Source organism: Formica exsecta, unplaced genomic scaffold, assembly GCF_003651465.1.
Source record: "Formica exsecta isolate Colony F162 unplaced genomic scaffold, ASM365146v1 scaffold363, whole genome shotgun sequence".
Classification (NCBI taxonomy): Eukaryota; Metazoa; Arthropoda; class Insecta; order Hymenoptera; family Formicidae; genus Formica; species Formica exsecta.
The window spans coordinates 84,228-97,997 of record NW_021850877.1 but is presented as its reverse complement, the minus strand read 5'-3'; the positions used below and the strand labels follow the sequence as shown (position 1 = coordinate 97,997).

At 39.2% G+C, this 13,770-nt stretch overlaps 2 protein-coding genes across 3 annotated transcripts in view; both read right to left on the bottom strand.

The window, feature by feature from the left end:
• The window catches only part of LOC115239039 (M-phase inducer phosphatase-like), a 60,530-nt gene that overhangs the window by 39,144 nt on the left and 7,616 nt on the right, over nt 1-13,770 (bottom strand). For both annotated transcript variants that reach the window (XM_029813349.1, XM_029813350.1), the window contains exon 3: nt 3,597-3,642. In XM_029813349.1, the coding sequence (XP_029669209.1) occupies nt 3,597-3,642 (46 nt within the window). The remainder of the gene's footprint in view (nt 1-3,596; nt 3,643-13,770) is intronic.
• On the bottom strand, nt 27-1,130 carry LOC115239055 (collagen alpha-1(XV) chain-like). Its single transcript, XM_029813379.1, has 5 exons — nt 799-1,130; nt 592-686; nt 416-508; nt 197-319; nt 27-95 (listed from the first exon to the last, which is right to left on the bottom strand). Exons 2-5 carry the CDS (start codon nt 598-600, stop codon nt 60-62), a joined length of 261 nt encoding a protein of 86 aa, XP_029669239.1. The 5' UTR covers nt 601-686; nt 799-1,130; the 3' UTR covers nt 27-59.

The window sequence follows — 13,770 nt, the reverse complement described above, 5'->3', positions numbered from 1 at the left end:
AAAAAAAAATGCGAAATACATATTATATTCTGGGGATGGAAACGGACGAAAAATTTCAATTAAATATGGTACAATCTCACCATTCGCGGATACCACTGCAGCATGGAAAAAAATGCGAATTATTTTCGAAATTAATACGATTAATTTCTACGAACGTATTTTTTTTACGCAATATCCACTCAAGTTCTTAACTTACCCCTGTTCCGTCAGCTTTCACGGGTATCTGGTTAATCAAGTTCGACGCTTCGAAGGGAGGATTTGCTGGTGGCGGTGCCGTGGTTGGCGGTGCTGGCGTTGTGATAGGCAAAAGTGATCCGAGCTGTATAAATTAAAAAAATTTAGTTTTATAAAAAATTATAATGTTAAATATTGTGTGTGCGTTAAATTTGCAATAATAATGAATGTTAATACTGACTGCTATGTATTGCCATCCGTTATTAACTCTGACTAATAAAGCTTGTTCGTCTATGATGTAAGCCAGAGTTCCAACTGGACTAACACTAGACATCTATAATGTACAAATAAAGAGAGTGTTAAAAAGTTGATATTTCAAACGTTCGTGAAAAGAAATGGTGATTCGCAAAACTTTACTTTTGTCATGGCTTCTGTATTTTGGAATGTAACAGCTCCTGGCACAATTTTCGTTGTACTTTCTAAAGGCCCCCTTGTAGCGGCAGTGACAACCCCTTGAAGAAAATGTTATTGAAATTAATTAAAAATTAATCTATTTTATAAGGCATTCGCGAAAGAACGGTGATGGCGCTGCATAATTATTTTAATTTCACATTACTAACATACCTAATTGCTCCTTTAATTCTTTCAATTGCTTGAGTTCACGTAGAGCTTTCAATTCGTCCAGACTACTTCTGGGTCCTTATGGTATGCGAGTGTGAAATTTAATTATATTTATAAATATTCGATAGGGGGAGGGAGGGGAATAAAATGTGTGCTCGACGAAATAATATTAGAATGATTTAAAGGATAGGTATCTCTGTTATTAACAAAATGGATTGTTAATTTGCAATATTAAATATATAATATTCGAATGGACATCTTAATTAAAATTAGTTGTAATTATTTTTGAGCAGTGATGTCGCAATAGATTATCATCTATATTATTGAATTATAATAATTTTCATCGAATTTCTTAATATTTTTACCTTGTCTAGAGCCGTAATAATCCCTTTCACCGAAAACGTGACTTCTACCGATTCCAGGTTCGCCTTTCTGTCCGATTAAGGATAATCCAGGCGGACCAGGGGGTCCGGGAGGACCTGGAGGTCCTGGAACCGGGACGTATTTTCCTTGGGACAGTGGTCCAGGAGGTCCAGGTGGTCCTGGAGGTCCCCTTTGACCCTCTCTTCCCGGTTGGCCAGGAATTCCGGGAAAACCATCGACTCCTTTGTCGCCTTTAATCTAAAAAAGATATTTAAACAAGCAACTATAGATTCACAATATTTTTAACAATTGATAGTTTCTCATGAAGACGTATCGATATATTTCAGAAGCTGCTATTATCGGTTTTCTTACGCTTCTTATCGCTTTGACAGACAAGTAGATAGGTTTGTAGAGAATCAGCAAGTAGTAAAATATTGCCAGGAGCAGGAGCGGTTGATTTATCGGAAATACTGAAGAATGAGATGCAACGATCGCTTAGGCGCATCACGTCGGCTTTCTGTCGACGTTCCTTGGTTGCGTTCTTTTTCACGAATGTTTAGCCGAGACGGTTTATATGCTGGAGAGGCGCGAGAGACATCCTCTCGATCGTGGGAAGACGATATCGGAATTTTCTGTTGCCTGACCGTGTAATCGTTTTTTCTTGAGGAATAATCTATCTTTGTCGTTATCAATGTTGCATTATGCCCTTAGAAAAATGATATCATGATCGATTTTTATTGTTATCTATTTTCATGTAATATATTTATTTGTAATTTTTTGAAATTATACTTTTTTATGAAATTATATTTTATGAAATTATATATTTATTTGTAATTTTATGAAATTTACATACAAAAGATATCTTTTTTTTACATTCACTAGATCTTTGCGATTTCTTCATTATGGTATTGCTAAAAATTCTACGTAAAAAAAGATACTTTAAAGACATAGCGTAAAATATTTTAAGAATTTCTTGACGAGTTTTCACGTTTTTCTTCTTAATTTTCACAACATAAAATTAAATCCCCAGATCAAATTCTTATTCTTCAAATAAAATTGATCTATATGAAATCAGATTTAATTGAAGAACAAAGTTCCGTTTTCCATTTATATTCTGAGATTTATATTATTAGATCTGGATCCTTTTGTCTAATAAAGCTTTTCTTGAAAATTTCTATTTCGAAAAAGAATTTTACAAGTTTGACTAAAAATCTACTCTTAAATTATTATTTCAATTATTTCATTTTGTAAAAACTGTAAAATTTTGTGATATACATTTTTTCCTTTTCTTGTATTCAGCGTGCAATTGTTGATTTGTTTTGTATGCTTTGTAATACTAAAAGAATTGTAACATTTAAAAGAATTATTATATTCGGATATGTCTGGTTGAATACGTTGCAAACAAATACAAGCTCGCAAGCAAAGCGGGACGCCATATCGCGCGTATCAGTATACGTTATTTGTCAGTTGTCGGGTGTGACAGCTCGCGAAACTCTGCGCCGCGGCGGAGAAAGTTTCTGTTTGGCGCAACAAATAAATTCAGCGACGAAGACGCGAAAAAACACACGCACGCACGCCAGATGCACTTCTACATTCATTTCTATCACTCGCATTCCGCCGCCTATTGTTCAAAGATTTCTATTGTTTTGTTTACAAGGGTATATATTCGTTTGAAAAAAAAAAAAAAAAAAAAAATGCAGAGGGAGAGAGAGAAAGAGAGAGGGAGCGGAGGAAGAAACGAGAGGAAAGTCGAGAAATCATAAGCCGAGACTTGGTCCTGCGTGGACTTAAACCCGGGATTTTGAGTATATAGTATCCACTACGACGCAGAGACCAAATCTAAGGAGAGAAAGGATCTCGGCGAGAGATTCGATGAATGAACCAGAAGCATGAATGGAGCCGGCGGTAGTAGCGTAACGAGTGGAAAAGCGAAGGGTCAAATTCTCACGCAACTGACGAATTGTACACAAACTTCCTACGAATTAATAATTGTGCGACTATTCTTGATCGCGTGCGCGCGCGATGCCTTTTATTTTAAAGTCAGTTCAGGCACGTCGTAGCACGTTTAGAGAGCGTCAATGGATACGCGATATCGGAAGGAAAGTAGATTAAAAAAACCAGCGGCTTTAAGGACCTTAACAGATATAATAATAGCTTGCGCAAGTTATAGTCTTCGTCACGAGTATGCTTCTTTTTTTTTAATTAACGTAATATTCTTTGATAACTTTTATAATTTTCTTAGAAAATGCAGGTTCGAATCAGAAAAATAAAATAGTGCTTCTTTCTTTCTTAATTTTTTTTTTTTTTTTTAATGTTATGTGTTTTTGGTAGTGGAATCTTGATCGCAAATTAAAGCAATGTTACGGTAAACATTAACAACGAAAAATGTTCACACAAATGCTAAAATATAATACAGATAATATAGATGATGTACTCACCCTTCGCTCCTCTGATCGTTCGTGCGATGCGAGGCGCCGAAAGCATCTGAAAGCAGAAAGAGGAGGACGTTATTAAAGCGAGATCGTATTTTTCAGCAGCGCGCTCAAGAGATTGCCGCCGAAATCAATATTACAGGAAGAACGTTTGGCTTTTCGAGAGAATTAAAATGACAATTGGTCGAGAAATCACAATAAATATAAAAGTCGCATTCGTGAGCGCGTCGGAAGACGGCGGATTGTCCGCGAACAAAAGACCGGTCCGTGATTACCGGGGAGAGAACACATGTTCTCTTTCACATGGGGCAGCACATGGAGAGCTCTCATGTTCTATTTCGCTATTCTCGCCAATTCCTTAACCGCATGCAAGACGCAAACCTGGACGCGGGCGCGAGTTCTATCATCTTGAAGACGCCGCTATGAGATCACGCGTGTCTCGCGGTCCCGTTTATTCGTTTATTTGGTCTCTTGGCTTTTCGTTCTCTCATCGCGATAATAATCGGTCCGATCACAACAAAGGTATAGACGAAACCGCGGAGACAGATAATAATCAGTTTTCTCGTCCAAGAATTATCACGCTGCCCGTCATCATTGTTGTCACGTTCTGTCTCATAAAACCAACTACCGCCACATCTGTAACTCGCCCGTATTTCAATTAAATCCATTTCAGTGAAATCCCATTCGAGCGATTCTTGCGCGGCTTTGCCCCCTCCCCCCCAGGTATTTTGAAACTCGAGAAATTTGGTTCGCATGTGCGTACCATGTGGGATGAGAAAGTTTGTGTTATCCTAGGTCTCCGAGCCATGGGATAATTTCCATCATTTGTTACGGCTTAATTGTTCGAAAAAAAAAAAAAAGATAATTTAATTTTTCCAATCAAATGTGTTCGATTTAGTTTACTTTGCAACGTTTTGCAATATCTCCCAGATAACTAAATAATTATCATAGGTGAAATATTTACTTCATGATATTTAAAGCAAGACACACGTGACTTTGTTAGTTCGCGTTGACTTTCGTTTGCTTCCGCTCGCCGCGCAAAAGTCAACCCCCTATCTCCTACACATAATGTAAAAGACCAGTCTGCAGTTAGGCCGGAAGAATGCGAGACGTGGAGGGACCTGGTCGTTTAATCGTTTCATGTCGCACCAATGAGAAGACGAGGGATACGAAGCGTTGAACATCCTCAGCAACGTTACGATGTAGCATGTATGTTACAGTATTATCTTTTATCCGTCTTACAAATTTGCTTCTAATGACTTGAATCTACGCTACTGTTGACATTTCGATTCATTTGCAAATCATTTTTTTTTTTTTTTCTTTTTCGATTCACGCGAGTCGTCTTCATGGCGTCTGCACATCTTCTTTTATTTATAAACTATTAAAATATACATTTAAATATCTTTTCCGTGTTACGTAAAGAGATCAATTAATTTATTTAGGAAATTATTTATTTTATTTATTTATTTAAGACTACATAATTCCTTTGTTTATATTATTTTATTTAAAACAATGCAAGAATATCGTGTATTCTCTTCTTATAACAAATTTATGGGGAGTATCAATTAAAAAATGTGTGCAAATACTCTGTTATTTAATTATCAAAAACAGCGTAAATTGAAACACTTACAAGATTAATAATCATATATGTATATAGTAACTATCTTATCTTATATTTTATATATATTTTTGTCTTACTATATTATATTATATTATTATACTATATATTGTCTACTGCCGCGAACGATTTTATCTCGAACACGAGGACTCCTACCGCGCCAGGAGCATCTCCCGCGTTGCTCCTAAATTTAGGGCAACTCGCGCCAAAACGAGAGATGATGTCGGACAAAAGATGGCAGATTTCGCTGCAGGAATTTTCTTTCTCAGAAATCGACCATTGGCCGATGCTTTACACCTTTCGATCTCTATCTTTAAGGATGAATGAGATGCACTTTTCAAGGCCGGTCATCGAGATTGAATTGAACGTCTAAAGCGAAGCACGAGTCGCATGACAGATCATTCGAAAACGAGATTGAATGCAAAAAGTACAAGCGCGAAAGTTGAAGGATGGCGAACCTTACCGGATGACACGTAAGAGACACAGGACTAGACGAATCGCGAGCCACATCTCTTATGTACCTGCTTACCTACGTAATAAACTTCCGCAGGAAGTCGAGGCATTCGCCGTGACACGCACCCTCGCAGTACGCACTCCCCGGTTAGTCCCTACCTCGTGTCGGGACGAACGTAATACGAGGATAGACGCGAATTTCCAGGGGAACGCAACGAACGCCTGAAATCGAGAACCTTGGCCTCGTAAGGCGCGGTTCAACGTATCGTTGTTTTCAACGTTTCTTCTCGGTCCGCTTCCCTCACGTCGATACTCGTGCCACGTTGCCCTTTTACCTAAGCGATGGCAGCGAATTTACTGAGCCTGTCACGCGAAATTATCTCAATGTCAAAAGTATCGCGTGATCTATTATATAGGCTACGGAAAATTGACAAAGTGTCGCTTACGTGTTGTACGCTGAATATGCAATGCTTTTGAGAATTGAATTTATGGCGTGCCATCAACGCGAAAGCTTTATCGTTTAATTAAATTTGATTAGATTTTACTTTCTCAAAATTCGATTCAAAATTTTAAATACCAGATTAAAATAGCGATTAATTATGTAATCAAATAGTTTTATTAGCCACATGTATCAATATTAATTATTAAAGAATGTCACTAATAACAATGATAGCGGCAAGATAAAGTAATTTTTTATTTTTTAATTACTCGATAACGTATTTAAAAGATCTCTATTTTTTTTAAATAATATGTCAAATTCGCGCAAAATGTACATCGATTCTAATATTGATTTTTCATTAATCAAAGATACCGACAAACGTTGACGAGATACAAAACATAGAAAATCATTACAGGATACAATAAAACGCCCATCGATCCATCCATATCTGTCGACACATGTCAGCAAGTTGAAATTAATAATAATATTGCAAACGTAGCTTTATATCAACGTAAGGTCAACTGCAAACGACATCGGTCGACCTCCCTATCGGTCCCCCTATTAATTAACGCGATATCCCGAGCGAGCGACAGTCGCAGCCGCTGCGGCTGCGTAACATGTGCAAGTACGCTTCAACGGTCGTGACTCCAGTTTAGAGCAAAGCCACGGAGCAAAACGTGTGTGCATGGCAAGCAGGCACCAAATCATAATACTAATACCGCGCAAGAGGAAAAGGGAGAGAGAGAGAGAGAGGCGTATCGGGAACATTTCTAATTTTAGATTGACGCCTCACGACATCCGTTTCCTACACAGGCAAATACCAGAACACCACCTACCTACTCACCGCCAGCCGTTTCCCGCCAGCGTGAGACACTCATACGATTATAAGGGTACAAATCCCGCGAGTGCGGGATGTTAAAAATAAAGCACAGCCTGTGCCCCGCGCGTTCCGCGCTAAAATCCATGCCATGGGAGAAATTTCCTTACCCCTCGGCGATCTCGAGTGCTGGATATAGCCCGACACACGTGTATCTCCGGCGGTCCTTTAGAGATATGTAGAGGCGACTAGGCAAGCAGTACGTTGATAAAATCTTTCGACTATCTGTCGCAAATGATCAGATAAACCGTTCTCGTAAACGTTAATTACAACTAATCGATAAGCTATGCAATTATAATCTATTTAGAGAGAGAGAGAGTCATTTTAATGTCTTTCTTTCGTGTTACGTGTAGTGAGAATAAATATTTTATTTTAAACGATACAAGAGAGAATATTGTGAACATAATTTTCTTTTATAATTAGTTTGTGTTAAACCTCAGTTAATACATTAACTGCCGTGGCAACCGCTGATAAGATAACATTGACCCATTTCTCGAGATTTATTCTCTTTCTCTCTATTTCAGGTCATAAAGAGAGATGATTAGAATAGATGATTATTTTAAACTTCCAAAAAAAAAAATGTATTTAAGTATTCATTTAAATATGCATATACGATGTAATTATCTGATTAATATAGATAATATCAAGACTTATCGTATACATAATCACATTCTTAAAAAATGTTTATAAAATATTCGTAAAAGATATTTTTTTATATAAAGAAAATATTAATAAAATATTCGTAAAAGATATTTTTTATATAAAGAAAATATTAATATAAAAAAATGTTATTATTTAATCTCTTTCTTGAGACATGAAATTATTTCACATAGATATGAATAAATTAATCTCATTTAATACGGATCTCTTCTTTTTTTATACCGTTTAACGAATAAAACTGTTCGATTAGATCTATACGTTATAGAATGGTTGTAACGTTATTACTTGCGATAAAAACCGTACATTCGCACATAATGTACCCGCACGTGGCATCCACGAGCCGGTTAACCGATAACCTATCGACCCTCACAATACAGAATCTCGCTATTGGTGGACACGAGGAAGGGCAAGTATTCACCAGCTAGTCGCTCCCACCCGCTCGCCACCGAGTGGGTACACACCGTTGATTACAATAGAACATATTCGATCGTGCGTGTGTGAGTGTGTACAAACGGCCCCGCGCAGTAATCGATATCACAATCAGCGTATCGAGCTGGGTCCGCCAAGTTCGTTGACTCTTGTCCTGTCACTGGCGTACATCGCTGTCGTATATGTCGTGTCACGAGACATCGGAATCGCACGCAGCGGCGTACGATGCCTATAGTTTGAACGTACGAACGAATCCGAGAAAAATAGGGAGACGAAAGACACAGGGGAAACACGGGAAAAGGGTAAAGAAGGGTTGAAAAATCCGATCTTTTTTCGCTCGCGATGTTTTGCCCATCTTTTCTCCTCTATCTTCCTTCGTGTCTCTCCTTTCGAACATCGTCGCCGTCGTCGTCGTCTATCGTCCTACGACAATGTACGCCGGCACGAGCCAAGTCGAGGGGTTGGGGTCGCACCGCGCACCGTTTCAGGGTACGTAGTTACGTGTACGTATAGGGGTGGGTCGGTATTCAACTACGCTATGCGTGCCAGGTGGTGACTGCCGCCCCATGTGTGCTCATATGTCTGCCCCCTCTCTTCCTCCCCCCCTACCCCCCAAGTGGCGTTAGTTTCGCCGTCGGCGATGCATATATGTGTACATATATGCAAAGAATATGTATAAACGCGTCACGCCGTTACATGCCGCGTCTTCGTCAGCGCCGATACGATTCCTCGGTTAACCGCCCTGATGGGGCGTGATCCTTCACCCTTACGTACTTTTATCTCTTACGGCTCCATTCACGCGGAGGGATAATCGTGTAGAAAGTAAAAAAAGCGCGCAAGGATTCGTGATCAAACTGTCCTTTTTTTTGTTTTTTTTTTTTCTTTATCAAGACCGAAGGGATGAAAAGAAAAACTTGTTCGCCCCGGTTGATAAAAAAAAAAAAAAGATATATCGTTAAAATATATAGAGTTTATAGAAATTAAATATTCGTAAAATATCTCCCTCGCAATTGTCTCGTAGAATATCTCGCGAGGGATATATCGCGTAAGACGTATGTCGCGTATATATTAGCCCCGAGGGGCGTCCTACTCGACTATCCCCCGATATCGATTAGCGAGAACCGACCGGTCCAACCGGCGCGTGCCATGGTTGCAGACTGCGCTACGAATTTCGAACGATACGCGTGCGTGCACGCGTGTAATTGCATTTAGAGGGGACGTACATCGAGACAATCGAAGGATCGGCAAATCTCGAGAGAGTATGTTAACGTCAATATACATACGGAGAGCTCGGATAGAGGCAGGTAAAATGTTGCGAGGCCATCGACATCGGCGTCAGCGGCTCGCCAGACATCGCGGTGCAACGCGGTGCAACGAGATAGAACGTCCGCACCATGTGCTATTTATTTTCAACATGCCCGTACAGGTGTAACCTACCTACCCCACCGTGTCCGTCGAGGGCGGCGGCCCTTATTCGCGCCGGAAACGCGGACTCTTTCGTATATAATCATCTTAAAACTCGTAAAAAAGAGAACTCGCGCGCAACTCGTACACGTCTAGGAATAAAATCAATAGGGAGAGAATGATTTATGCTACATCACGGCCGAATGCATCCCCATAGTGTGTAACAGGGTGTCTACTCGAATCTTGTAAAAAAATTTCTTGACCTTTTAGGTATTTTTATTTCAAATTCCACGTAAAGAGAATATTTTAAAGATTTTTTATTCTATGCGTTTTCTAATACTTTTCATTCATACGAAGAAAAAACAGCCACTTAAGTTTCAAATGCTAAATTTGCATAAATATACTGAAATAAAAGCTGAATAGCTTTCGTAAGATTTTTCGTTTACATAATATTTTTATTCTTTTATCACTAAACTTTTTAACTCGAATACGCGTAATATTTTTCGAGATTTTTAAGTCATGCATACATAGATATACTTATTTTTTTCGTACCAATTATATTTCTTAAAAAAGTATTGAAAAATTTACGCAAGAAGTATAGAATCATGTCGTATTTTTCATAATTAAAAATTGACTCAAAATTTCTTTTCTGTTATTAAATTTTTGATTCGATGGTAATGAAAGATCTTATATATTTTACAAACGAATAACTTCCGCCTGTCATATCGTCCACAATTGAAACGTTAAAAACCGTCTCGTTATAGACACGGGTATAATCGGTCTTCCCGAACATCCCCCGGGACATCGGTCATTCGTTCCTCCTATCTCGCTGTTAATATCGTCAAATTTACCTGCGCATTATCTAACGCACTGTTAATGCAGTCGAATTTACCTGCGCGTCCCCCCTTGTTCCGAGGATGGACCGGCAGTGCTCTCTGGCTAGCACTTGTAAAAAATATGTTGGCCGTTTAAAAATGATTCGTTAGCTGCCGTATTCATACAAGCTTCGTCGTTAGTGCCTTGTGGTTAATGTGTATGCGTGAATCATCCCGGTGTATCCCGTCGTACCCCCCGGGCGCGTGATCTAAGGGTCCCAAAGGGTAGCCAACCCTATGCAACCGTCTCGATTTTTTTTTCTTTTTTTTTTTTAACAATGATAAGTGATAAGGGATGCTCGGCCGTTGAATATTGACAGATTGAATATAATTTTAGCATATATTTAAATATAATCAAATATTAGATAGCTTTTTCATATTAATAATGCGCGCACAGAGTAGCGATTGTCGTACTAGAAACGGCAACGTTAAACATTATTGTTAGAAAATACAAAAGTGACTTGCATAAATATACGAGTTCTCTTTTCTTAATAAAAACTTGAACAAGTACGGGTTAATTATATTCAATTGTAGGGATTCGTGCTATTTAAATTGCCAGACATTAAAACCGGTATAACACATGGGCGAAAGGTTCAGATTCCCATGCCAAGAAAACACATTGAGACAATTTGTACATTTACTCACACCACTGGAAATGCAATGAATCGAGCACAAGGTGCATTTTCCTATCTTTATCTCTGTATGTCATCCTTATCGCCGTCTTCGCGAACGTGAAATGTATAGAAGAACAAATATGTCGCGAAATAAACGTTGAATAGCAGATGAGAGAAGACGTCGCCGGTGGGAATAAAAGTTGAAGCCCTCACGGTTACTGAACTGCGAGACGGGACAGGGCTACCAGACATTAGGACGAGGTAAGGAAACAAGCAAACGAGAGAGTACCTAACAGGGGGGTTGGTCGGTCGGCCGATCGGACGGCCTGTTCGATAACCGGGCTCTCTTCTCTGTGCTCGCCCTTCTTTCTATCTCACTTGCTTCTTCCGTCTTTCGACATTTAGCGAGGGTAAGCAGCGAGGAGGGTAGTAAGACGAGGGGTAGTCGAGTCGTGCAGCCGGCACGCGCTCAACGAATTTTTCATCCAACGGATCTGCCAAGGTGCTTCTCCGGCGTAACTTCGTCGGAGGAAAAACTAGAATTCTCAGATGGCAACCATCCCGCCAGCAATCTTATGCTACGCAATCACTATCGATCGTACATCTCTCGTATCTCTCATAATTAGCGTTTCTATAAGTCGGCTGCTTGAAATGTCAAAATACCATAGTACGCAATAAAATGAAAGTGTGTGTCGATAAAATTCGACAGATATGTTCGACGACGATATAATTCGCGATTACGATGTCGAATGCGTACCCTCTCTCATTTCTCAATATGTGCGTAAAATATAACAGTACGTGTATCTACGGGATTCGCGTCTCTTTGCGGCGATTTGTATTTCGGCCCGCGACCGTTAAAGGTTGCGAAAACGCAACCTTTCGTCTTCCGAAATATTGCGAGACCTGCTTTACCAGCCTTACAGGATATGTTAATGTCCTGGGACCCCGAGGATCCCGAAGAACCCCCAAACCCCTCTTTCATTCTCATCCCCCCCCCCCCCCCTTTCTTCGTCGGTCTTACCCTCTCTTTCAGCTTTGTCGTGTATGGCATAAACTTTAAGGCATTTAAATATTGAATTTTGATAGAAAAGCCATTGGTCAAAGACGCATTGCTCGCACCGTTCACTTGGACGGTTGTCATCAACGCTTTTTTTTTCTCTCTTTGTCTCTTGCATTAAGCGCTTTTTATACTGTGGGAAATGTGGGAATTCGGACTTTTTATACGCGTTAGTAATTAAGATGCAGAAATCAATGTATTATTTGATTGCGTAACAATGTTGCTGTTAGCTACGATTTACACTAATTCTATCGTATTAAAACACCGAAAAAACTTTAAAAATAATAGCTAACATAGCGAATCATCGACATATTCTATTTATTAATTAATGTCACTACATTTGCTTATTTTACCAATAAAAAATGCAATCCAAATGCAATGCAAATCTTTGACCGTCCAACTCCAATTAATTTAATCAGCTATTACCTAATTAAGAGTAATACTTGCAATATTTTGTCAAAATAAATTGTTATTTAATACGTGGATAAGAAGATTTAATAAAAAACAAATGTATTATGTAGTTGGAAATTTTACCTTTGTAGGCAATTCTATATCGGTTGAATCAAATTAATCGGAGTTTGTGATCAAAATAAGCCTAGTACTATGCCGTCGAAACGTACGTTGGACGATGTAATTAAACATTAGATCTCCCGTAATATATACGGCTTATTATCATTACTGACTTAGCCGACAGTAGTTCGCATTATTCGCGCGAGTTAAGAAGCGAGCATTGCGTAAATAACGTGCTCATTGCCTTAAGACGATCCGCGTCTACAGGTAATTTACCTAATTTGCACGCGAGCGGCACGCTTATGGCGTATGGCATCGACCGTATCTATCTACGGTGTCTGACTATCGAGGGCACACAGACGTCTCGGATATAGCACGTTCAATATTAGAGCGACGTGTACATATATATATATATACATATATAGATATATTTCGTAGAATTAATTATACGAAATATAATAACAGAAATTAGATGTGATATTAGAGAAACAATTACGAGCCATGTGGAAGTGAATTGTTTTAAGCACATTGTGCACTTTTCAGCACCAATTCGGAGACGACACCGAGATTTTCCTTATTTTCACCGGTGATACCGGTATATTACGTGCCGATGTCGCAACCCAGCGAATCCACGGCGCCGATGTCATCACCCCAGAAGAAACTCGATCCACCCTGGTCGATGCAATCGATGCAGCATCCTTACAGTAAGTGTCAAATTCGACACAGAAATAAAAATAGGTCTATAAAAACATTTATATATATAGGGGTGCCCTGCACTAGCGCCGGGCCCCATCGCTGTCGTACCCCTCGTACAACGGACTTTCAAGGCAACGGACGAGAACGGAGCGCGCCATGTGGCGGCGCAACACTTCGCTGCACGATTACATTCGCAACGGCAACGATAACGTCTCGATCCGTAACGAGAACGCCGCGGAAGATCGTCGACGTCGCGAAACGCGCCGCGTTTTCCGTTGCGACCGCCTCGACGACGGTCGTCTCTCTCTTAATCCGACTATATAACGCGTATAATGCGGCTTTATTCCGGCCGAACCCCTATTTAAGATGTAAATGTCGTATTGATTATTCCGGTTATCACACACAGCCTATAACTTCGTCATATGCAAATAAGGAGAAAAATAATAGAATATATATTTCATAAAAATCTGTATACCTACGAGAAAATTGTATACATATATGCATAAAATTTTATATATATATAATATTATAAAAATATTAATTTCATT

Excerpts from the sequence above, each read along its gene's own strand:
- LOC115239055 (XM_029813379.1), bottom strand. Across the intron at positions 320-415 it reads ACGGATGGCAATACATAGCA|CTCGGATCACTTTTGCCTAT; the intron begins GTCAGTATTAAC and ends TAATTTATACAG. Across the intron at positions 96-196 it reads TGAAAGCTGACGGAACAGGG|TGGTATCCGCGAATGGTGAG; the intron begins GTAAGTTAAGAA and ends TCCATGCTGCAG.